The sequence below is a fragment of the Branchiostoma belcheri genome, unplaced genomic scaffold, assembly GCF_001625305.1.
Source record: "Branchiostoma belcheri isolate BF01 breed outbred unplaced genomic scaffold, Haploidv18h27 scaffold36, whole genome shotgun sequence".
NCBI lineage: Eukaryota > Metazoa > Chordata > Leptocardii > Amphioxiformes > Branchiostomatidae > Branchiostoma > Branchiostoma belcheri.
In genome coordinates this window covers 1172228-1196773 of record NW_017803976.1, presented here as the reverse complement: position 1 = coordinate 1196773, position 24546 = coordinate 1172228, and the positions used below count along the sequence as shown (strand labels likewise).

General features: G+C 41.4%; 2 protein-coding genes across 12 annotated transcripts in view; both read right to left on the bottom strand.

Moving 5' to 3' along the window:
* LOC109476066 (nuclear factor 1 A-type-like) overlaps positions 1-15145 on the bottom strand; it is a 58212-nt gene extending 43067 nt beyond the window's left edge. For 4 of the 9 annotated variants that reach the window (XM_019776912.1, XM_019776914.1, XM_019776916.1 and 1 more), the window contains exons 1-2: positions 14829-15142; positions 11672-12203 (exon numbers count right to left, since the gene is read on the bottom strand). In XM_019776912.1, coding sequence (XP_019632471.1) covers positions 11672-12203; positions 14829-14837 — 541 coding nt within the window. In that variant the 5' untranslated portion in view covers positions 14838-15142. Of the gene's footprint in view, positions 1-11671; positions 12204-14828 lie in introns of all 9 variants that reach the window. The other 5 variants (XM_019776907.1, XM_019776911.1, XM_019776910.1 and 2 more) reach the window with 4 other exon arrangements.
* A 7256-nt stretch (positions 15146-22401) lies between these two features.
* The window catches only part of LOC109476010 (palmitoyltransferase ZDHHC21-like), a 6257-nt gene continuing 4112 nt past the window's right edge, over positions 22402-24546 (bottom strand). For all 3 annotated transcript variants that reach the window (XM_019776816.1, XM_019776818.1, XM_019776817.1), the window contains exons 6-8: positions 23960-24076; positions 23251-23300; positions 22402-22719 (exon numbers count right to left, since the gene is read on the bottom strand). In XM_019776816.1, coding sequence (XP_019632375.1) covers positions 22584-22719; positions 23251-23300; positions 23960-24076 — 303 coding nt within the window. In that variant the 3' untranslated portion in view covers positions 22402-22583. The remainder of the gene's footprint in view (positions 22720-23250; positions 23301-23959; positions 24077-24546) is intronic.

Below are 24546 nucleotides of genomic sequence, written 5' to 3'. Positions count from 1 at the left end.
GTGCATGATTAGCCAAGACCATGTCTTCAACCACCTGTTCAGATGTAACTTTAACTGCTGGTGATGATGACTTTGGCCCAGACACTGAAGTAGACCAGAGACGACCCCGAGGGCAAAACCTTTGCGCTCTCCTGCCACAAAAACAATTGTAATTGCTCCTTATGAAATGTGTATGGCAGCGTAAAAAGTAACTTGTCGCTTCAAAAAGCGTCTGAAAACTTTTCCTAACAATGTTCGAGCAGGCTCGACCCAACTTGTGGATCAGCAGGCAATCTTGATCAAAGCCACGAGTACGGAATTAGCGGAATTCTGCCTCGCAGCAGACAGATCAATACCCGACTTTCCACCTGGCTCTCTCTCACCATTAAATCAGCAAATTGTACAATCCAAGCTAGGAGTCTAGACATGCTAACTTTGCTTCTACTTTTCCAGCTCTTCCAGCCATCCTCCCCACCCCCCCTCTATTCCTTATGAGCTGTGTCCGATCCATATTCCATTTGTCATATCAGCAGTGGGAGCAGTGATGCAGATGATGCGAGGCAAAGTGTGCAGCCGGTGAATGGAAGAGCCCATCTGTATTCCACATACATACCAGACAGACAGAGCAGGTCTATCTGTATTCCAGGCTGTACTCTCGCTCGATGTCTCAGACCGCCACGTCTGCTCCACTACCTGCTTGTACAGAAAAATCTTTACCTACGCATCTGTTGGAGAGATTGGGTGCCTATTAGGCAGCTCAACGTCTCCGACTGCATTACACCGCTGCATTAGATTAGAAGCACAGTCTGACCTGCTTAGCACTTGACAACGTGAGAATAAGTATCAACGGCGGCTGTTTTTAACCTTGAACTTGAGAGAAACTTCTTCTGTAAGAACCGTAAAAGTTTTGCATACCCACATAAAAGTCCAGTATAAAAGTAGTACATGGCACGCACTAGTACTATGTACTGCTTTATGCTAGACTTTTGTGTGGGCACACAAAAAACTTTCACTGTCATAAACTCATAAAACTTTCTGAAAAAATAAGAGATGTTCCAAAACCACTTTGTTTTCTTTGATGATTCATTACAGACAAATAAATATTGCATCAATAAACTTAGGCTGGGAGAAAAAGTTGTACACTTGCATGTTTGTTACTTGTAGGTCATATTTCTTCAAATTCAGATCAGATTCTAAAGTATTTTTTCTTAAAAATTGATATATGTCCGGGATTGAACCAGCCCATGACAAACAGATATGTTTACAGTATATCTACTGTGGTGTCCTTAAATAACCCAATTACAAATGACATCTCTGATGATATGGACTATACTGTATATTTGGACTATACTATTTCATTTTAATCTACATCAATTCATCAATGCCTGAGGTAAAACTTGAAATATTCTGAAAGCTGAATTCGGCTTAGACTCAGACTCAGTAGGATTTTCCATGCATTGAGCCAACCCACTACAAAATTGGCCCCATAGAGTATACTATCTATCAGACTATCTGGTGTCCTTAGCTAACCTAGACGTAAATATCATTCCTTCCATGGGGCATGTCACAGGAGAACTATTCCCTTTTTATTTCATTTCCATCTACATCATTTTACCACAGCTTCAATCTTTCCTTAAAGGTTCGGTTGGCTTAGGGAGAAAACCTATAAATGAATAGCAGCCAATTTCTGCAAGTAGTTGAAGTCGTCACTAGAAAAAATGGCACAGACAGTTTCCAACAACTTTGGTGCTTCCGTGAATAGTTTTATCAGGTTGGTAAGACACTGAGTAAATAGACCCTTTTTACACAACCAAGTCTTTTATTCAAGATTGTGTTGGTCGTGTAAAAAGAGTCTCTTTACTCAACTTTGGTGCTGCCAGACGTATGTAGCTATATATAGACGTACAAATCTTCTACCTGAAATTCCCACTTTGGCAACCATCTGGTTTTCTGGGCACCTCCTTCATCATACATCTGTTCCTGGGGTCTCATATCCTCAAGATAACAATTAAATATCTGAAGAGTTGGGACAAATTGGATGATCTGTGACCTTCCTGGCATCGCTATTGTTCCCCGGTATTTTCTCCAACATTTGTCTTCCATCTTCCAACCACCAGTGACGCAAGAGTCCAATCAAACCACGGCGAGGCGTAAGCCCCTGAGCCTCTCCAGAAGTCATTAACAGCAGACTTTCATTAAGTGTGCGGGCTGACATCTAACCCACTAACCTACAGAGTCTGTGATAAACAAAACTGTAATGGGCAAAGTGGGGAGAGCTACGTGACGAGACATTCGTCTGCGACAATTGTCCCGCGCACGCAGTTCCATGTGACACCTTGGTGACCTATCAGTGGGACAGGAGTTTGGAAGAAATTGTAACGGGCATTCCATATAAACAGCAGCTCTGTACTTGACAGTATTGCCTATTACCTTTTGAGTTACACATGTCGCTATAGGTTGACCTTCCTCACTCCATGTTCTGAACAGCCAATCATGACAAACTATGCAAACTCCATTGGTCATTGAAGTACAAGAAAGGTGCAATTCACTAGCAACTTTGTACCTTGACACAGGTTAGCTATACCCTTTGTAGAGAAAGTCAATATATGGTGCGTAAGATATAAGTCAATACATTTTTGCAAGGTCTTTTTTTTCCATGAATCCATCTGAAACATTCCTAGCATAAAAGAGTAAAAAAAAAACTCAAAATAAAAACCAAAGAAATACTAATAACAATTCTGTAAATTTTCTAGATATTGTACCAATTTATGTACCCAAGCTTAACAATTTAGAACAGTTAACTAACTACAAGTACTATATATAAAGGTTCTAACTTGTGACTTTCTTCATGCCAAATTTACACTTAAATTTCTGCTGACACATAAAATGATAAGCTGGTCTAGTGTATAATTTTGACGTGCTAAGAAAAATTTAAGTGAATAACAAAGGTTTCCATTTCTTGAACATGATTGCCAGTGAAGCTCCTTGGAAGTAAATTAACTATGGTAAGAATAATCCCTCCCGTTCAGTTTCATTCAGACGTTTTTATTGCTTTCACCTGGGGCGACCTGAAATCTTCATATATTCCAGATCCATCCAGCTGAGCTGCCCTTCCATTCATCCATCAGGGCAGCGCAGCCGCGGTGCGCACGTACAGTCATCATCCCGTGCACTTGATCACAATTACATCTCCCCGGCTCCCAATAGATGTCTGGCCGCTATGCTAAACAGCCGGGAATGCTGGGATTATTATGGATGACATGACAATGCTGTCTGCATGAGAGCGAGGCAGTGGCCTTCATTTGATCACCATACCGGGCAGGATGGGGGGATCACGGAATCCCACCGGCAGATTGCAATTCCAGATCCGGATTCGCAACCTTTAACTGTCACAGTGGTCTTCAGTTGATTGCCATATGGGAAGGACAGGGAGATCGTACAAAATATCTAAGGCAGACCTTTTCTCTTCTACTTTATCTTACTTAAGTTTAAACAAATTTTAACTACCCAAATATCTTCAGTATGTCATTACATAGCACAAAAAGTCCACTACAGTAACTAGACATTGAAAATGTGTTTATAAAAATCGGCAATACTATACCGATTTGACATCGTTCAGAAAAGCTGCCAGTTTATTTTAAGGCTGCAGTTAAATCTATTTTTTACCCACGTAAGTCATTAATTATTAAGTCATTGAATGGAGAGGTGCCTATAGAGGCATTGCCTCTGGCTCTGTGCCTATCTGAATGAGTAAGAGATAAAATCCTGCAGTTGAAAATTGATTTCAACAGCTACGATTAAATCAGTGACCTGGGGGAATATGGGTCCAATATAGTGATCAAATCTCCAGGATATTTTTCATATTCTTGGAAAATTTCTTGGGATCAATACTGCTAATTGCTTGATATTGCTTATTTCTTCTTCTTTTTTTGCTGTTAAATTCTTGATAATTTAATAGCCTGTAAATTCTTGATGATAGCCTTTGACATATCCCTAAGTTCTATATAATTTAATTATATGGACTTTTTCATCTAAAGATTATAATTAATAGAACTGATAAAGAACTATGTTTACAAAAGGCCAAAATTCAGTAGGAACTAATTTTCAAAATTTGGCTGAGAACATTTCAAGAATTGTTCCTACCATGCATGTTTCCAGAACATTTTCAGAATACCCTTTTCTACCCTCAGCAACTGGGGAATATTTAACCTTGGGCCTATTGAAATAATGTACACAGATACATGTATTCTAATGTGTGTTCCATACAGATTTCGGAATCTTGACTTATAAATCATTCCCCAATGTCTCTGACAGCAAGAAATTTCTTGCAATCTCACGTAATGTAGACACATGCCTATGATATATGTATGATACGTGATAGTCTGTGTACTTGTCATATACAGGTAGGGCCTAGGAAAAAAATGTTGTGTTTCCTGTTTCCCGACTGACCCTAGAAAAAACTGCCGACCCTAGCCTTTTTTGTGTGTGAACCCCTGCAAGGGACATAAATTTTTTGAGATGATCAACCTTTTCTAGCTCCATGATCTGACACCTGAGTGATGAAACATTGTACAATTAATTTTCCAACATTGACATTCAAAATATAAGTGTCCTAGCCTCATGCAAGTTTTACTTTGTTAAACTGTATTGTATAAGTTGGATCACTAGAGATTGCCAAGTCCAATAAAAAATTAACCAAAAAAAAAAGAATAATCCCTACCTCCCAACCCTAATTTTTTTCAGGACTGAAACAGGAAACACAACATTTTTTCCCCTGCCTTGTTATTTACCCAGTGCTATATACCGGTAGGCAGAGATTTACGTACAGGTAGAAGGCGAAGGATGCTGCCTTCCCCTTTTTTTCAGCACTTCACTAATAACAATTAATGAGACAGTAAAATCTGTATCTATATCTGTACAGTCGCCCTTCGGCGTAACACACCAAAGTAGAAGTTAACGACAATTTGGCGAAACTTGGCAAACAAAAAAGGTAGACAGATGTATTTCCTGCAGTACCAAGATGCAATAACAGTTTAGTCCCCATGATTATATCGCCAGTTTGGTATTCCCTGCACATCCCTATGAAGTTCAAGGGCACTGGCTACGGTACAGCGGAGAAACTGAGTTTATGACATCATTCACAGGGGGTTTCTCCCTATACAGGCGCCTGGCAACCTTCCAAACCAGGTAGACTAAACGTTCGTCAAGATTCAAACCATCAAAGAGAGAAAGACGCACACACAGCTGAACTTTATTAAGTTTTACGTACAATTTTCTCCTCATTTGGAACAACCGTGCCCACCTACTTTGACCAGTCTTGAGAAAAAGAAAGATCCCTTCGTTTTTCTTCAATTCTTGACCTTCTTAATTTTTCTTGAAGTTCAATACAAAGGTCATTTTCTATTCTTAATCAAGCTTTGGTAGGTTCAGCCAGTAACAGGGCACAAGGGTTAAATTTATGCTGATGTTTCAAATCCCCAAAGTTTACATCTCAGCATAGATGAGACCAAAGTCTTCTCCAGAATTGTGGTTCTTGGAACGCGACCAACTTCTCTGTCATTTTTACAAACATGTACCAATCGTCAAAGGGTACACATTTCATCATAACCATATATTTTGTTGTGGTACCACTTCTTTACAAAAGCTGGTAGATATACAAACTTTTTTTTTTCTATACTGTTTGACATATGGTTCTTTCTAAGGCTACACCAAGTAAATTTTATGGATGACGTCCGCGCGCCCATTGATTTTGGCCTGTTCCTAGAAAAAAAAAACAAGAAATTCCGCCTCATGTAACTATGACCAAAGAGTCACGACAGTGCCGCAAATCGTCAGATTGACGTGAAACCCGTAACGCGAAAACAGGACAGGACGACAACTGCTATTCCACCTGATTTATTGCTGTTTTGATGATGAATAAAAGACTTCTTGCTTGTTACACTGTGTCACCTCATTCAATTTGTGTCCTAACATTTGTCGTCTCTTAGTATATTTCTAATCTAGGCATCTTGTTTTTTAGGGCCCTTCTTGTTTTTTTTTTGCCCTCTCGCATTAGATTTAGAGTCTCCAAAGGACGTCATCCATAAAATTTACTTGGGGTGGCCTAAACTGTTTAGCCTGGGTACCATCCTACTTGTATAGCGGGGCTCCCACACTCGCTTCTCTCAGAAGTACTTCTTAGGGAAGCGAGTGTGGGAGCCCCGGTATACAAGTAGGATGGTACCCAGGCTATAAACTGTTTGACATGGGAATCAAAATGGAAATGTTTCTTTTTATGGTGTTCCATGTATGTTGTGGTTACTTTCTCCACAGTTTGCGAGCAGGCCTGCCACACCCCCAGGCCCATTACCGGCCACACCCACCACTCCCAGAACAGCTAAAACAACCCTAAATGTCAGAGATGACTCACTCTCCAAATGCACTACATGTGGTGCAAAAAACACTTTTCTCAGAAGGGACCAGGAAGGAAGGGTACCATCAGTCAACGTTAGCAAATCACCCATTTCCTCCCCAACTCTGCTTCTAATCAGTGTGTCCCGTAGGGGTTAGGTGTACACAAGAAGGCTGGACCCTCACTCTACAGTTTACATCCTGGACACGCCCTCAGGTTCAAGGGCAGAAGGGTCCAGATAGAAGGGTCTGATCTTCCTCTTCTCTTCTGATTAAACGTAGGAATGGTCCTCCTTGAAAATTGTCAGTTGAAACAAGAATTTGAAGAATAAATTATTTCCGTATTCCATCCTTCAGTCCTATAGCTAGTATTCCCGTATTAGTATTTACATTTATCTAAATTATCTGAAAAAAGTGCATAATTTTTGGTGAGTTTGGTAAGATTATTCTGAAATTTTCCTGCAGTTCAAAGCAAAAAGAGTGAGGAGAAACAAATTAAAGGAACTTAATGACTTTGTTTTCACACCAAATTATTCTTTATACTTAGACAAATAGCCTACTGTGTGCAAATTTCTGTGGAAAATAGCTCATCATTGTCAATGGTCACTGCAAGTAAGTTCTTAGGGTACTGCCTCATTTTTACTACCTGAATATCTGTGATAATGTTTTCACATTTTAGCTCTATCTTCTGTGAAATGGATCTTCCCAAGTCAGTCACAAGACTGGGAATGGATCCTTCTAGACCCTATTCCACTGTGACACAGTGAACTGTATGACTACAAGACCCAGGGCTTAATAAACTTCACATTCACCAAATGAAAAGCAGCTTGGCAAAACCTCTGAGGATGGCCAAAGCATCCATCAATAATTCCTCCTTTTTCACTGCCAGTTTTCTGCCAAGTCTGACATCTGGTTACCTCATTCCCTACAGGACATCACTGTGAAATGGCCATCAGGGTACAAGGTATCTGGACAATAGGCAATGGGGTTATCAGAGGTCGTAGTGGTTTGGAAACTGACATGTTTGTAAACATCCAAATTGGCAGGAAACCAAGGTACGGAGCTTGGCAGGGACATGCCGACTTTGTGCCAAAGTAACAAAAGGTTATCAAACTTGAATTGAAGAGACAACAAATCCGCTAAAGGTTGCATCTACTCGAAAACTTCTAGATGTGCGTACAAAAGCAAACATGCATCAGTCGCTGTAACTAAAGGGGGTATTTAATCTGGCATTCAAAGTTGTTACATTTTGGAATGAATGACACAGTTTATATGTGGCATGACCCTGTCCTGAAATCAGAAAAAGGAAAAGTCTATTGAAGTAAAGTTATTCCAAAAAAAGTCTAGAGTTGATATTTTTCTATTCATCTCATTACATTGTTCTCAGAACAGCAGATGCACAATTCTATGCGGTAGTATCTTATCATCCAGATGAGTAGATGTTTTATCAAAGGCATAAAAGGGCCATAGGCTGTGATTCCTGCACCACCATGCAAAATAATGGATCTATTCTTTTCATTCTTCATACTTTGCCAAAAATCAGAGTGAGATTTACACAAGAAGTGATTCAATTTGTCTGGCCTAATGACTACCTGTCAACCATCATGTTTGTCACTGTCACCGAGGGGGGGGGCAAAGACCTGAGGGTCACTTCACCAGACTCAGGGTTAGAAGGTAAGAGGGTTACTCCAGTTTTTTGTGACAGAAACGTCAGTCGGAGGAAAACTTGCAGCACTTGGCAAGGCCTCTTCAGGAAGGGTAGAGTTACGCGTGTGTGTGGCGAAACTTGCCAAATGTTCTTCTTTCTCTTACTCCCTGGCAAAGAACGCAGTCTGTTTCCCTATAGGGTTAAAACCAAGGTGGTTAGGGGTGCAGAAATTCTGCAACTGTATATGCCAAAGGGAGGGGACAGTCTGGAAAACTAATATGACACAGGCACTCGCTTTTAAAACCTAGACATTTAACTGTCAGAAAAGTCAAAAGAAGCACTCTCTTCAAAGGGACACAATTTTACCCAACTATAACTGTCTGGAAACAAGTAATGGAACATGAGAGGCAATAGTAATGTAGCACTAATTTACAGCACTGTGCTCTCATCTCCACCTAATCCATAAGGTACAATTAAAGGACATGAAGAAAATACACTGCGTCAGACACTTGGCATAAAAGGCTTTGTGGAGAGGCATTTTTGCACAGTCTGTATTCGTCCTAATTCAGGCTGTCTGCTCTGTCTGGCTTGGACAGACCCCTGCTGAAATACTGCACCACCTGAATACTGATCAACACCTGGGCGATTCTTCTCCAAACTCCCAGTCTGGAAGACCTCTAGTTACTTCTGTCTGTGTCTTGAACCTGCTTATATAACTGTCTGAACGAAACCTGCGTCTGCCATGGAACCTACGGTCATAGCACGTCTAACAAGAACCATGCATCAAACTTCTGATCCTGAAAATAATCTCCAGTGGCTGTTTTATGGGACATACATGTACTTACATGTACATGTATATATTATACAGCAGAATTTGACACCTATATTCAGACTGTGCTAGCTTAAAGTACATGTAAATACAACCAGACATATTCCTAGACAGATCCATCAAGTCTGTACAACTTTTGTATGATAAATCACAACTCTTGAGACTTCGACACTGACTCATAGAGACATTTTTGGCAACAACTATCTTCTCAAAGAATTCAGCAATGTAACATATGGGTCTTGCAACAAAAAGTTCTGACTACAATATTCTCCAACTCACAAGTGGGTGTACTTTCAAACTGTTGCATATTTCATCGTATTCTTCATTGCCATTAACCTGTCTGCCCTCACTACTTCTGGAGTAGTTGGAGAAGTTTTAACTACATCACTTTCTATTAAGATACACATTTCAGTGTCAGTGAACCTGGCATATATATTTGTTTTAACCATAAATAATTATGACATACCTGTACCTGCAGACCAAGAATAATGAAAATTATACTATCTACTATCCCTTTTATTTTTGAGACAACATTTTGAAAGAAGCATACACTGCATAACGTATGAAAATGTATATTTCAGACAGTTATAGAGCTACTCAGAAAACAGTATTCTTGATATTTTTCTAGTGACTACCCTATGACGGACATGTACGGATAAAATCTAAGACATAAGAATCAAAGATTGATGCTCATCTTTCAAGATTCTGAAGAAAAGCACGCCAAGAATCATCAGAACCTTCTGGAGCAATCCTTTCACCAGACGAACAGATCCTACGATTACGAGACAACCCAGAAAGAAGAGGTAACGACCACTAATCACTCAAGACGGACGCAGTAAATCAGCGTGGAGGGGGTTACGTTTTTTTCACGGACCACAGCTATTCCTCTCTGTGAGTCTCGTAAATTTGGGTGACAGAATCTCACTTCCAATCAGCTGGAGCTGGAAACAAGCTGAGTTTGGAGAGGCGAAGGAATACCAGAGCTATTTGGCTGGGTCAAGGCCTTGAACAGCCTTATCACTCAGCCAGAAAAACTAGGCCAGGGCGAAACACAACCCACATGTTCCAAACAAGCAAGAATATCAATGCTCTGCCCCAAGCCCTATATGTACATTAGGCCACACCAATTTAATTTCTTGGTTAACGGATTCGCCGCTTCATTTTTTTCCGATTTGCAAATAAAAATAAAAATCTAGAATCAACTCCAAAATGCTCATATTTTGCCCTGAACCGTTGACAGCAGACCTTTTCATCCTAGTTGTTACAGTTATTCCATCTTTCAATGCAATGGTATCATTAAAAGGTAAAAGTTCATTGTTTAAATTTTGAACCAGCCTGGTGTGTTGACTTCATGGCTCCTATCATACCATTTTGGGCCATAATACAATGCCTAGGCCTGTTTTTATTTTCTATTTTTTCGCCCGCCCGCTCCATTATTTTTCTAGAAAAATCCGTTAACCAAGAAATTAAATTGGTGTGGCCTTAGTTACCTTTGATAGTCCAGACACATGAAATGTTAAAGCTCTAAGAGTCCAAGGTATTAAAAATTGAAGAATGATAAGCTTAAGCCAAAATTTGATATTTTTCATATGATTAAAAGTGAAATAAGTAAACAAGCACCAATACCGTGAGTTACTGATCATGATCAGACTACAGTTTACCTTAGTAGTCAGTGTAAAAAAAAAAGTTGTCTAACTGACATTTAGTGCAACCTTCCCACTATGGTTATAGGCAAATGTAACAGAATATATCTTCTAAATGTCATAGTCATACTGCATACCTGGAGTCAGACAAAACAAAAATTTCATTGTCATTGGAGGAGTTACGGACACTGCCAAAGAACAGCGCAACATACACTCAGTTGTAAGCCCTTTGACTTTGGTCCTAAATTGTATAGCATGTCATTTAACACATGGCATCTGTCACATGTAGATCTGTGCTGATAACATAGAGGGAAATCAGTGACCTTCATGGACTCCACAGTGTAAAATCCAACCAGTCTGGTTAGGCAGCAAAAACATCATGACGTCATCATAATGTTGTCTGCTCAACTGCTGAACATGGTACTTGACTGTCCATGGGAAATGCTACATACTTTGGCTATCAGTTATGCCATATATAAATATAACTAAAATGCAAAAATGGTAAAAAGTGATGCACAAAAATGCCCCATACTTCACACGCATGTGTACACACACACACATTCACTCACTTACACACATATTTACACACACACACACATTCACTCACTCACTCACACACACACACATACACATATTCACACACACACACACACATTCACTCACTCACACACACACACATACACATATTCACACACACACACACACATTCACTCACTCACACACACACACACACATTCACTTACTCACACACGCACACACACACATTCACACACTCACTCACACACACACACACACACACACACACACACATACACACACTCACCACACCCTTGCAGACTAGGGGCAGGTAAAAAAAGATGGGGGGTTAGACAATGGTACCAAGGTTTTCAAATAATGCAGTAGAATGAAAGGAAAAGAGATTGTCAAATGAAATGCAAAATGTTTGCACTTTTTTGCCCGCAGTCCACTGTTCGGACAACTCCGAAATATGCTCTGTATAAGAATATGAGCCTATCATCCTTCCAAAGACTCCAGATCAACACGTACACACATACATGTTTCCACCTCTGCTATTACACCAGACAAGCCGTGACTTGTACTCCCTACACAGACACAGACACGCCTGCACACCTGCACGGTCGGATACTGTCACATTCACACAAGTTGAACAGGACGTCCTACCGTGCTGCTGCATGTAGCCGGCCACAAACAGGTCCAGCTCCCGCACCGATATGCTGATGTGGTGTGGCTGGACGCAGATGGCGGGGTGCGTGCAGTTGGCCGACTTGACCAGCCGCTCGCCGTCCGTGCTCTCCAGCGGGATGCCCTTGAACAGGATGACCATGACCAGGTCCAGCCGCCACACCTTGTCGGCCTGGCGCAGGCAGTCGATCCTCCGCATCTTGCCCTTCTGGTCGGGGTTGGACATGACGCAGCTCGGCGGCTTCTTCCCCGTCACGCTCAACACAAAGTCCTCGCGGTACTCTGGGCGGATGTCCTTCCGCAGCTTGGCCAGGAGCCGCGAGGCCCACTTCTGCTTCACCTCCGGCTTCTCGCTGAGAAGTTCCTCCTTGACTTGACGCTCCTCCTCGGGGGTCATCCTCTTCTCGTGCTTCTTGTAGTACTTGCGTTTGCGGGCCTGGAGGTTGAACCAGGTGTACGCAAACGATTTGACGTGAGGCAGTAACGCCTCAATGAAGGGATGGAACTCGTCCTGAACAAGAGGAGAGAAAAAAAACGACAAAACGTCAGCCTTCTGTCAACATCCTTTGAAATGAGACACACGAGGGACTAAAATCAATATCTGTCTGTCTGTAAGTCTTCTTCTTGGTAGACAGGAGGTGGACCTTTAGTTCAAGTTTGTTTAGATACCCCTTAGCCCATTGAGGGGCTAGCCTTCCTTGCCATAAACATATCAAGGAAAATTACGGATGAAAAATGCACAGGTACATTTGTTGGGTCATCAACGTCTACAGGTATATACATTTTGGTGGAAATAAATACTAGTAACATGTATTGTATCACCATATAGCATATCTACTACTAGTCTACAATCTAGCATACAATAGATGAGTTTGTCAGTTATTGATAGGATGCACCAACAGATACAGTAGGTTGTCAATCACCAAGGGCGGACAGATATAGGTATGGACACATAATTAGTCATCACTGTGTGGACTACCAAAGGAATCGGTATCTGTAAAAGAAAGTTTTTAGGGTGAAAAATTCCACTCAGTGCTCATTTTCCTGGAGTTTCATTAAATTATCAGCAAATATGATATAGTTCTGTGGCTACAGTTCTTTTATTTGGATGCCGCCATGACTGATACTGATCAGTTGTATATAATCTGGGCCCAGCCTGACTGACTGATATTTCTCTAGTCCTTTTCTCTGCACAACATATGGGGAAAAACAATGTGGGGGTCGTGCCACGTACTCAAGAGTTCCCAAAACATCCAAATTCCAAGGCGTCCCCAAGTCGTTCAAGTTACCTAAGAGGTGCTGGCATCTCGTTTAACATTTTGTGCCTCATATTTTCTGTGATCCGTGATGGCCGCGTGGGGAGGGGGCGTGGTCCCGATTTTCTGTTGCCCACCACACTTGCGATCGTCCCTGGAGACAATACTCCGTGAGTCACTGACCGCGGGGTCTCCCGTTACCCCTTTGGTACAGCGCAGGACGGCAGGAATTTGGGAAAATAGGAGGAGGGCAGGAAGCAGGGACGAGATGGCACCAAGGGACTACAAACAACACAGGAAGTTTCTGAACTTGACACTGGGAGGAAACTCAACAAACGTAGGTTGAGCCACATGCCTGACTCCAACAAACGTCAGTGTCGCCATGGCAACTAAACAGTTGCCATGGCAACGGAGACACGGCAGAACTGTGGTGCAAGCAAGCTTGCATCAGCTTACACAGGGGTGGATTAAAGTATAACTGTTACTTATGCAACAGTCTGCCAGGACAGAACTGTTCGGTTCAAACTTTTCTCAGCTCTGACAGGAAGAAAAGAACATGAAAATTGCACAAAAAAGCTAAAGCTCACAAAAATATGTTTTTTTTCCCTCCTCAGAAAACATAATGTGCAGTTTTCCACACAAAGAGAATCTATACCACAAAATATGACATATCTATAGCAGTCTTGACACTCGTTCAATTTTTACTGGTTATAAATTTTTCACATGCGGGAAGGCTGTCCCCTGGGATACATTCTACTTGACACTGTGTCCACAGTTACATCATAATGGGCCATACTTTCACTTTCATAGGAGCTATGGCAATCTTCCCTCTGGTTTGGAGGTCAGCCAGGTCAAGTTAACTACTATGCTAAGACAGTAAACTGGGTCCTTCGGGCTAAGGTTAGCCAAGCACTCCAACCAACCATGGATCCAACCCAGGAACTGGATTTTGGCAACAGCATCCAGAAAACACTGACTGATATACCAATCATGGAATGACATTGGGGTGGTGATATATAATGGGGCTACAGATTTGATATGAGCATAAATAACAATCTTTACATCAAATGGAAAAATATTCAAGATATTATCTGTTCTAAAATGGTTATGCTTATTATTGAAAATATGCTTATTGGAAAGGAATATTTTGTGGTCATCTGTTGCTATTTTTTTAATCACATCAGCAGTGACAGCGGATCCTAGAGCTAGCCACCAACAAATAGAAACAGCTGAAAGTAAAACTGTACGTATTAATAATTTTTCATTTAATAATTAACCCAGAATGTCAAGCAGATTGAGATCATTGACAATCCAGAGTTGTGTCATAACGTATAATATAATCCCACAATATAAGGAGGCGGATCTAGGCCTTTGCCGGTCTTCAAGACGGAGGAAAACCGCTGACTTATCGCGAGGCAGTGAAAGTAATTTTGCCCAATGAGTCAGACGCACGTCGCATTAAATGTTAGTGGTGGGAGGGGGGCGTTGTCTCGTCACGTACAAGCCGTCGCCTACAAAAATGGCCGGTAAAACTGGGACGGCAGCACGGGACAGTCCCTGCCGCAGCGTCGCCGTGCGAAAATTCTGGAAAGACGGCACACACGACGACACATGAAGCACACACGTTGTGTATAGGGGGTGGGGTGGGGGGTGACATGCCCACACGTAAACAACAGCACGTCGCACTGCGCACCAGTGCCAAGGACGAAAGTTGGGCCGATCCAGCGGGACGTGCCAAGAAAGCACCGGCCTCCCCCTGCCAGTCCCATCGATCTCTCCGGCGCTATCGATGATGCCCGCCGTCCTCGCCAGCGGGAAACTTTCCAACCAGAAAACACACAAAGGTTGGCCGAAATACCGCCACTAGTTAGAGAACTTACCATAGTCATGGTCTTGGATTTGGCGCCCGTTTTGGCTAACGGACCTGCAGTCGCATGCCGTGCCGCTGTCGCTGTCTGCTCGGGTGTACCCCCAGCTCCTGCCGCAGCGATCGCCGAGCAGACCGTCTAGGAAGTCAGCTGAGCGAGGCCTCAGCCGATCGATACTGAAGGAAACCAACGATAATGCCCCAGCTGAGGTCTAGGAGGCTCTGGATTCTCCCAAACTTGTGCTGTGGCGTAGTAAAATACTGATTCTGTGTTGTGCAATCTGTTTTGCCACCACAACGCTGTTTATTTCCGTGTCGCCACTGCTGCGCCGCCTGTCAATCAAGCTGGCATCCCGCCAATTAACGCTGAAGCGCTTTAATGGGAGGAAAGATCTAGCACCGCAGTAAAATGATTGAGGCTAAGAAATTGATTATCAATGATCACAGTACCTTAATTGAATTCATATACATCGTGCACTGAATATCAGTCGCGTATCGGAAAGGGTAAAGATTCTCAAAATTACATAAAGCAAGCAAATTATGAGGGCCTAGAAACTATTTGAAAAGTTTCAAAAGAAATCATTTACATATCTTGCCTCCCAGTACACTAACTTGAGGCGTATCCTTTCACTTTTTGGCTCCGCCTGCTCCTACCTTATTGGAACAGGGCCAAAATTACTGACCAATCACAGACCGCAAAATGTGACTCACCCCCTAGGGTGATTGACATGTAGGATGGGTGACGTTTATCGATTGTCTGGCGAGAAAACCTACTTTGATCAAAACTGTAAACATAAATTCTTTCCAGGAGTTTCGTAGTTATGCGAAGACGTTGGTCAAATGGTGGGGTTGGGAGCAATACAGTATCCTTAGAGCTATTCTCTGTTAAAGCTATGGGGTGTTAGCTGCAACTTTTTCAAAGTCATTCCGCCCCGGGCCTTGTGACGCAGTTTCAAACTTGGTGGCAAATCCCCCTATGGTCCAGTGACGAACTTTATAGGTCGTGTGGCGACTTCTCGGACGTGACCAGAGTTGGACACATAAACACTCCCGTGACAGGCCTAATTGTGTGGTAGCTGAAAAGGCAGTAACGGGACAGTAGACACTAAAAGTAAAGGCTCGCCAAATGCAAAAGATTCTTGGAAGAGTTTACTTTTGTGCCATAAACTGTGGTAGGAAGTACTCTCCAAGCAGGAACTACTGCAGTTGTATTGCGTGTTTTAGGGATTTAAGACTCCCAATGATATACCACTTAAGAGCCAGAAGAAACCAAAGGAAAGTCATCACTGAAGATCACGCTAAGATAAAACAAAAGCATGCATCTTATTGACGACACTGACACACTCTCAATGCCTTTTTCTTCGAATTTAACAACGGCTATTAAAAGGCCATGAAGTCATAAAAATATGACGAAGTTTAGGGGGGGAAAGTGCCAAACGTTAACACATGTGCATTGCCTGTTTTGCGTTGCGTAATTGCATAATGGACCTTCCACCTTGTTTACACATTGTTGCCATGCATTGCACGTGTTGGCGATAGCCCAGTTTCCCGCCAAATCAACAAGCTTGACCACGCCCCTGCAATCAGTGGACGCCAGCCGCTTTCAGCTGGTCAGTGCTGGTCAGTGGCGGCAAGAGCAGAACCATAGGAAGAAACTTCGGGATTTTATCATATCTTATACGTAACGTTTATGCTTGAGAAGGTTTACCATAAATAAGAGTCCCCTTATGAAGAGAATATGTTTATAACAAGCAAAGTTCACAGCTAGGGAGCTAGGAGAAGGGGTGTATTTGCTTACGAAGCACACTGTGCCACCAGTTCTTGTACATATACATATAGTATACATGTAGGTCTTGAAATTGTACTTTTTAATAAAAAGAGGACAACTAGCTATGTGCTATGTGTGGAGTGTTACCTTTCAATAAACGATAATAAATAGGTATGAAAATTATCATTTACAATATTGTTAATTTTGTCTTTCAAGAATGCAAAAACACATTCCTTTTGTTTATTTAATCCAAAACGTTTAAACTCTCAAAACATGTTTACGAGGCAGCAAAGTCGAACAAAGTCCATTATATTTCTGTCTGATGAATTTTCCACGGAGTAATTCAAGCCGACATGTGGTAGCTTTGCGTTCGTAGATTGTAATTTGGCTATAATAACGACTGCATGTCCTCAGCTCAGAGTGAAATGTACGACTAAAACTGCCCGTAGCGAGCGAGTTATATTTGCACTGTCACAGGGCAGGGAGAGGCCGATCGAGCACGTCTCAGAACGTCAGCGGGAAATCCAAGCTTGACCCTTCCCAGAAAACGCTCTCAAACTTCCACGAAAAACGATACTTCCGCCGGCTTCGAGTGCCTCAAACTGCACCCTTGGAGGATACAGATGTTTTCATTTGACAAGAGTTGGGAAACATCTGGAAGTTTTCCATTCGCATTGCGGTGACGGCGAACTGTAGTACAGCTCCGGTGAACTTGAAATCTAACTTGGGCTATTCCGGATTCCATTCACGTAAACGCCACAGGCTGAGTCGTCTGGCTGTTTGTAACCGGGAAAAAATGAAAAATGATTTGCTGTCTCCTTCACCTAAAATGGCACTAAAAATAATCACAAACATATTTTGCAATATCAACGAAGTGAATTGTTGACGGATAATTTAATGATGATATGAATACATATACATGTAACACTTGATGATATAGCCTCCGGACAATGCGGCAGATAGATCACATATGATTGTCATATAAGCAGTTGTTGTGTGCTATAAAATGGGGGCGTATTTAATGATTGCATCCCCATATACACTATATTCAATTTGACTTGCCATTGCACTGTTTATATGCATGATATAATATAATCGTATGTTTTCTGTAGGAGAGATAAACAGATGAACTCTCCTAGGCCAAGCGAGGTTTGTGGTTTGGCTTATTTTTGGCGTTTTTTTTTTTGTACTGGAAGCCTAAAGCACGCCCAAAATAAGCCCAAACCCAAACCTCTGCTTAAATTGGAGAGTAAAACTGAGGCAATGATTTTAAATCATCAGTCAGACCACACACACGCCCCCAACACACACATACACACATACTTACACACACTTACACACACACACACACACTTTCTACTATGTGGTCTTGTGCAATGTTCTTCGTTCAAGTGTATTTTTGTCGAGCAAAAATTGCTACCAGACCACGCGCCTTGACTTTGCCCCGCGGGTCACCGTTGACGTGTATCACCGTTTCAGTCGGTGACAGGTTGACCTAGATCTCACCTGGCCACCTGCCAACCTCACACACCTGTCCTTCAGCAAGGGAACACTACAACTCCCACAACAACAAAAGTCACCCCACCCTCGAACCACGTTTGTTTCCTTTGTAATTTACTAGCGTTAGCGCCACCCCGGGCTATGAAAAGGGGCTCGGCGATGGAGAGAGAGCACATACCATACGGAATCTGTCAATCGAGTTGGAGTTGAAAATGCAGGCAAAATCTTGACCTACTCGATAATTGAAGACGTCTGTGCCTGTCGTATATTGAGTTGGGCGATGTTTTGACTGGTATTTTGGCGAGATTGACCATAATTGCATGGCACACGTGCACTTTAACTAGCGCTGACGGTTTTACAATTACGTACATACGTCGCTTTATATGGAATCGAATATTGTGTCTGTTGCGGTATCATTGTCGTAGCCATGTTTGCTAGTCTTTTTCACTAAGATTGCAGGTTTTTTTTATTAATTATTTTTACATGTGCTATGATAACTCAATAGAGTACTGCTGTCAGTCTGTCGCCACCATTTTCGCATAAAGGGTAAGAAAACAAAATCCACAAATAATTTAGTATCTGTAACGTTATACCACAAGTCCACAGCTTTCTGGTCGGCAGAAATTCTTTCCGGAACATTTGAATGTGAAAAAATAGCTCTCATAGATATTAGAAAAACTATTACTTCTATGATCTTTTATATTTTCAATCTCCCGGCGTTTCTAAAGCTTTAAAATAAGCTTTAAATTTTTTTTTTTTTATTTCTATTGCAGCCCAACCATGGTGCGTGAAATGTCATGCATAGTTGGTATGTTGTATAAACTGTCTACAGAGCAGTGGAAGCAATACCCAAGGACTGGCTTCGGTAACGGCGCGAATCGCCCCATACATGACATAGTTCCCCTTCTCCCCAACAGCAACAGCTCTGTTCTTCACCGGGCAGATAAAACACGCCACCGTTTGGGGCGTCACTGCCATCACAGTCGGGGAATGTCAGCTATCTCTGCCTCTTAACTTCGACTCCGTTAGAGACACAAGACAGTCGCTTCTTCAGGCTCCCCGTCTGTCTCTCAGGCATGTCAGCGCATTACTGCGGACCACTGGTTGATTTAACTAATGCTTGATTGAAGTAAAAGGCACTTAACTTTCCCTGTTGCTTGTTTTGCAAGTAGTGAAACCATTTGTGGTATTCTCTCATTTCCAACACTTCGGAATGCAAACAAAAACCGCTAAGTGGGTGTTGTTTACATAAAGGCAGAAATGTGCATTGTACAAGCGCTGCCTAGCGTGCGTTGTGTAAACTGCACCAATACTCATCATCATGCATTCACCAATACTAAGCATTATTATTAGTTCATAGGTGATTTCAATGAGGCTGCAAAAGATATGGAAGCAACGGAAAGATGATAACAGATAAACGAGTGCAAATGTTTTGAGGCACTTGATCGAGGACCAAGATATTGCAATAGAGCTGAAAGAGGTACATAGGGGCGTGAGTTGTGAATCAACTACTAGTAAACAAACTAATTAATAACAATCTGCCAAACACAACTGTTCGTGCAGATCTGTTGTTTCTTTGATAGACTAATTGATTTTCAGTGCTGTTGTGAACACTTCTGTATACTAGTACATGTACAGTTTCGTTGACTTCTGACCAATCAGCCCCAACAGGGGGCGTGTAGCGAGGCTTCTACTGCAGTACTGACAAAAAGTGGCAGAGGCCGCTGGGAGACTGTCTGCAAATAAGCTCAAGGACACGCTGGAAGCTGCTGCTGAGTTTAAAATGATTTGACAGACCAAGGACATAATGTCCTTGGACAGACTTTGATCTATTCAGCTGGCACAAAGTAGGCTACGAAAATAGTGGTGGAACTTGAATGTGGTAGCCAAGAAATTCCCGGACACAAACAAGCTTGTAGTGCACAGTTCCCTCATTGTTCACAAATCAAACAAAATTCCACAATTTTTAGAGGATAGACATGCATCTGTATGTCAAACTGTATACAGAATTAACTAAGTTATCAAATGCAATCATCTACAACAGACTGCATAAAATACATGCGCTTCATGCCCATTTAGTTTTCACACAATATATGCTCTTTATAATCTATGTAGATTAATGAATACAGACAAAATTTCAATAATCTAATGAATGTATAGTCCTGTCAATTTGTTCCACACATTGTCAGTAGTCCAAATTAAAAACATAATCAAATGAAAACTTTTGCAGTACATTCATTTTTAAATCAAGTCATGTGCATTCAAATTCTCCACATTATCATTTCAGGGTTGGACCAGAAATTAACATTTTCCTTCTAATTCCTTTCTTAAATTCTGTTCTGTAAAACCTGTTGTTATATTGAATATTTTCAACTCCTACTCCTATTTCCATACGCCCCTCTGGGTGCCTACAGCTCTTCCCGAACTTAATAGTAACTAGAAAGTTTTACATTAATAATAAATACACCCTATCATGAAAGTTCATCTGTGTTGGTAGATACATGTTTAAAGTTAAAACTTTTGGTCAAACACAAAAAATTCTCTCACCTAGAGCTTTCGACCAGTCACTCTGGTCTTCCTCAGCAGACTGATCCAGCGAAGCTTGTCAAGTGGCTTCTTTGAGGAAGACCAGAGTGACTGGTCGAAAGCTCTAGGTGAGAGAATTTTTTGTGCTGGACCAAAAGTTTTAACTTTAAACAAACAAATACATCCTATTGTCCTCACACCCCACCATTGCACACTGAAAGAAACATTGCAAAAAATGCTCCGTGCATTCATCAAAATTACTATTATGGATCTTTCACCAAAATATCATGGATTGTTATGGATGGTCATAAATTATTGTCTTGCAACTAGGTACTGGCAGGAAAAAAATCATGAGCCATACATAGTAAAATGTTGAAATTTATTTCAACACAAGGGTTACACAGAGATCAATGCGACAGTGGTTGTTGAAAATTTGATCTCTCTGTAACCCTTGTGTTGGAATGAAGTTCAACACTTAACTATTATGAAAATTTAAAACTGTTCTCCAACTCATAAATTTAACTCACCGTAATTTTCGACTGAATAACTCAGTCTTCCTCTGCTATCTGACCCAAATGCTGTGGACACGTGATTTTTCCCACGTGTGACGTCAGCAAAGGGTCAAAGGTTGTCTGAAGTCATTTGGGTCAGCATTTGGGTCAGATAGCTGAGGAAGACTGAGTGATTCAGTCGAAAATTCCAGTGAGTCAAATTTATGAGTGGGAGAACAGTTTAAATTTTTCATAATGTAATTTACCAACTCAGATGAACTTTCATGCTAATATGAGCCATACGTATCTCTAAGTAGTATTTAGACACAATCAAAAATCATGAGCCATATCTTTTTCCTAGCTTATACAAAGTCCTAAGGAGCTATTAGCTCCTCGCATGGTAAGTTAGGAAGGTAAACCTGAGATCTCTCCATCACAGCTACATGTACATGTACATGACCACCTGTACGTCACAGATGTAGAGTTCATGATTGGCCATTGCCTTTAGCATCTTGATTTTTGATACTTGGTTTGTATCTGTTCAAAAGGACTGACTTGACAAGTCATTCTAGTCTATCTCTAAACTTCACCATACAAATATAGCACATTCAAAAAGTGTGTTGGCATTCATATATCAGTAAAATATGTAAATATCTTTAGTCAAAATCCATTCACTGTACACACACACCCGTAGTAGTCCAGTTTTGCAGTTATTCCTATTGCTGGCAATAAATGTTCTACTTATCTGATTGCAAAAAGATAGGAAAAACCAGCTCCATGAAGCCTTTACATGTGTTTGTAGCAGGTTCACCTGCTGATATTATCATCAGAAAGCAAGTGTTTGTAGTAGAGTATCAAAATTGCCTCATAAGGCCACAACAAGTGAATTTTATGGATGACATCCTCCGCAGACTCTAAATCTAATGTGAGTGGGCGAAAAAAAAAAACAAGGCGGGCCAAAAAAAAACAAGGTTCCTACATTTTAAAATTTTGACTTAATCATTGTACAAATGGTTTTGATTCAGCGGGAACATAACACATACACAGCCAACATCACATATCACTGCAGCAAAGTAAGAAACAAAACATTAAATCAGAGCATTTTCTAGTCTCCTCTCCTCATAGTTATCTGCCATCCACCTTCCGGCATGGCAACAGACATCTTCGGCATGTTGACCACTGTCAGAAGGCAACAAAATTTCTTGTTTTTTTTTCCAAAATCAGGCGAAAATTAATGCGCGCGCTGATGTCATCCATAAAAATTACTTGCCTAACCACTTATTCTACAGCAGTACAGTACAGTGCAGTTTTGCCATGGCTTATTATAACTTCCAAAGAGCCCCTACACAAGGAGCTTCAAAATACTAGTACTTGCCCTACATGTGCTTGTAGTAAAAGTACTCGCAACAATGACATCCTCGGAGCTTCTAAGATGTGTCGTTATAATCTAACTGATTATCGAATAATTTCATCCACAGAGCCCCTACATGTGCCTGTAGTAAGAGTACCCAGCTTGTGCAGTTATTGCCCGTCTCCTCCTAAGAGGCCAGAGCCAGCAGAAGACATTCTTAGTCCCACAGATATCTGAGAAGGCCTCGTGGATTGCACGTGGACTTGGCCTACGGGTGGAAACAACTCTACAGTTTATAATTGTGATAATCAATTTTTTTTCTAACAGCTTTATTCAGTATACAGGAAATCATACAAACAAAATCATATACAGTGTACATAATAAACAGATATAAAGTAAGGGAAGATAAAATAACATCAGGTAATCATTCATAACAAAAGAAAGAGGTGTATATATATATATATATATATATATATATAGATATATATATATATATATAGATTATATATATATAAGAAATCATATAACTTTCATAATCCATTCAGACTACAACAATATTATTCTACAATAACATTAACAAATATGTACATATCACATTTTTTAGCACCCTTGTATCTGTTGTGTTGAGTATGATCATTATGCAATTATGAATGAATAAGACATTCATTTTGCAACATACCCACTGGGTTAGGTACAGGTCACACCAAAATAGTAGTTTACAGATCCAGACTGTACATGGACTGTACATGTACACTCTCAAGCTAGCACTAGTACCATAGTTTATTAAGTGAATACTCACACTCCTGATCTGAAGTAAGGGTCTGCCAAATTCTCCAGGGTTGTTCTGTCCTGTAAGGGGTGAGACAGATGTGTTAGAGTCACCAGTGTTCTTGTTGGGAAAAGGAAAAATATCAGGCATTTCTAGATGACTTTTTGACCTCACCTAGCCTGGGTACCAAACCTTAGGTCAGCTTGGCGGTAATTTTTCGGCCCCAGCCTTTACCAAGCACAGGCGAGTTATACCACGGACCTATCACCAGCTGATTTCCCTGTATCTGCTGACTTCCTGTATTACGCTTAGTCTTCTTTTGCCGCCGACCCAAGTGTTGTGAGCGAAGAAACCAACCCCCCCCCCGGAGTGCAGTAATTGAGGCCTGGTTGGCGACCCCAAACGCTCTCGGCGCCGAAGGAATAGCGCTGAGCTCACGGCGGTCTGGTTAACCAGGCTAGACCTCACCCTACCCTAGTACTTAAAATGGCTCAGACCCTCTTACCAGAAGGGCTTAACTGTAACAAGACTGCAAATAGCAGACAATTTGTCTTCCTCAATGCATACATAAACAGCATAAACATCAACAAATTGCTTTCATGTGGCTAGGGGTCTCATGGGAAATTACCCACAAAAAGGTCATAATTTGAGTCGTCAAGTTTGACATCTGGAACACAAGGACATGAAGAAATGATGCCTCTTGTTTTCTAGAATCAATGTCCTGAATGTCATGACTTACTAAAATGATGTTGAAGGTCTGTCCGAACACCAGACCGATGGCAGCTGGGAAGAAGAACACACCCTGTCCACAGGTGAACCAGAGGAGGGGGCGGGTGTAGCTGAAGGGGAAAATGCCCTGCAACAAGAACAAGAATTCGGAGATCTCATACCTCCATGAAATATATAAGTTTTTGTAAATGTTTTTACACAGTACACTACTGTACTGAACAAAATAACACACAGGTTTGTGTTTTGAAACACACAGTAGCACCTTTGGCCTGAATATGGTCATGTAGGCTATTCCAGAGGGAGAACCTCATTAATCAAACCGGCTGTCTCCACCCCGCACATCTGTTTTCCCTGCCACCCCGCACATCTGTTTTCCCGGAAGTTCTGCTGCAGTACCAAGGTCAGTCACCAGGAGGCCCATATTTGACCTTGACCTTTGGCTTTCTAGGACCTACCAGCATACCAAATATCATCACAATCCATAAAGGCGCTCTGAAGTTATGCTGACTACAAATGTGCAGAAACACACACACACACACTTGCACACACACACACACACACACACACACACACATACATACATACACACACACAGAC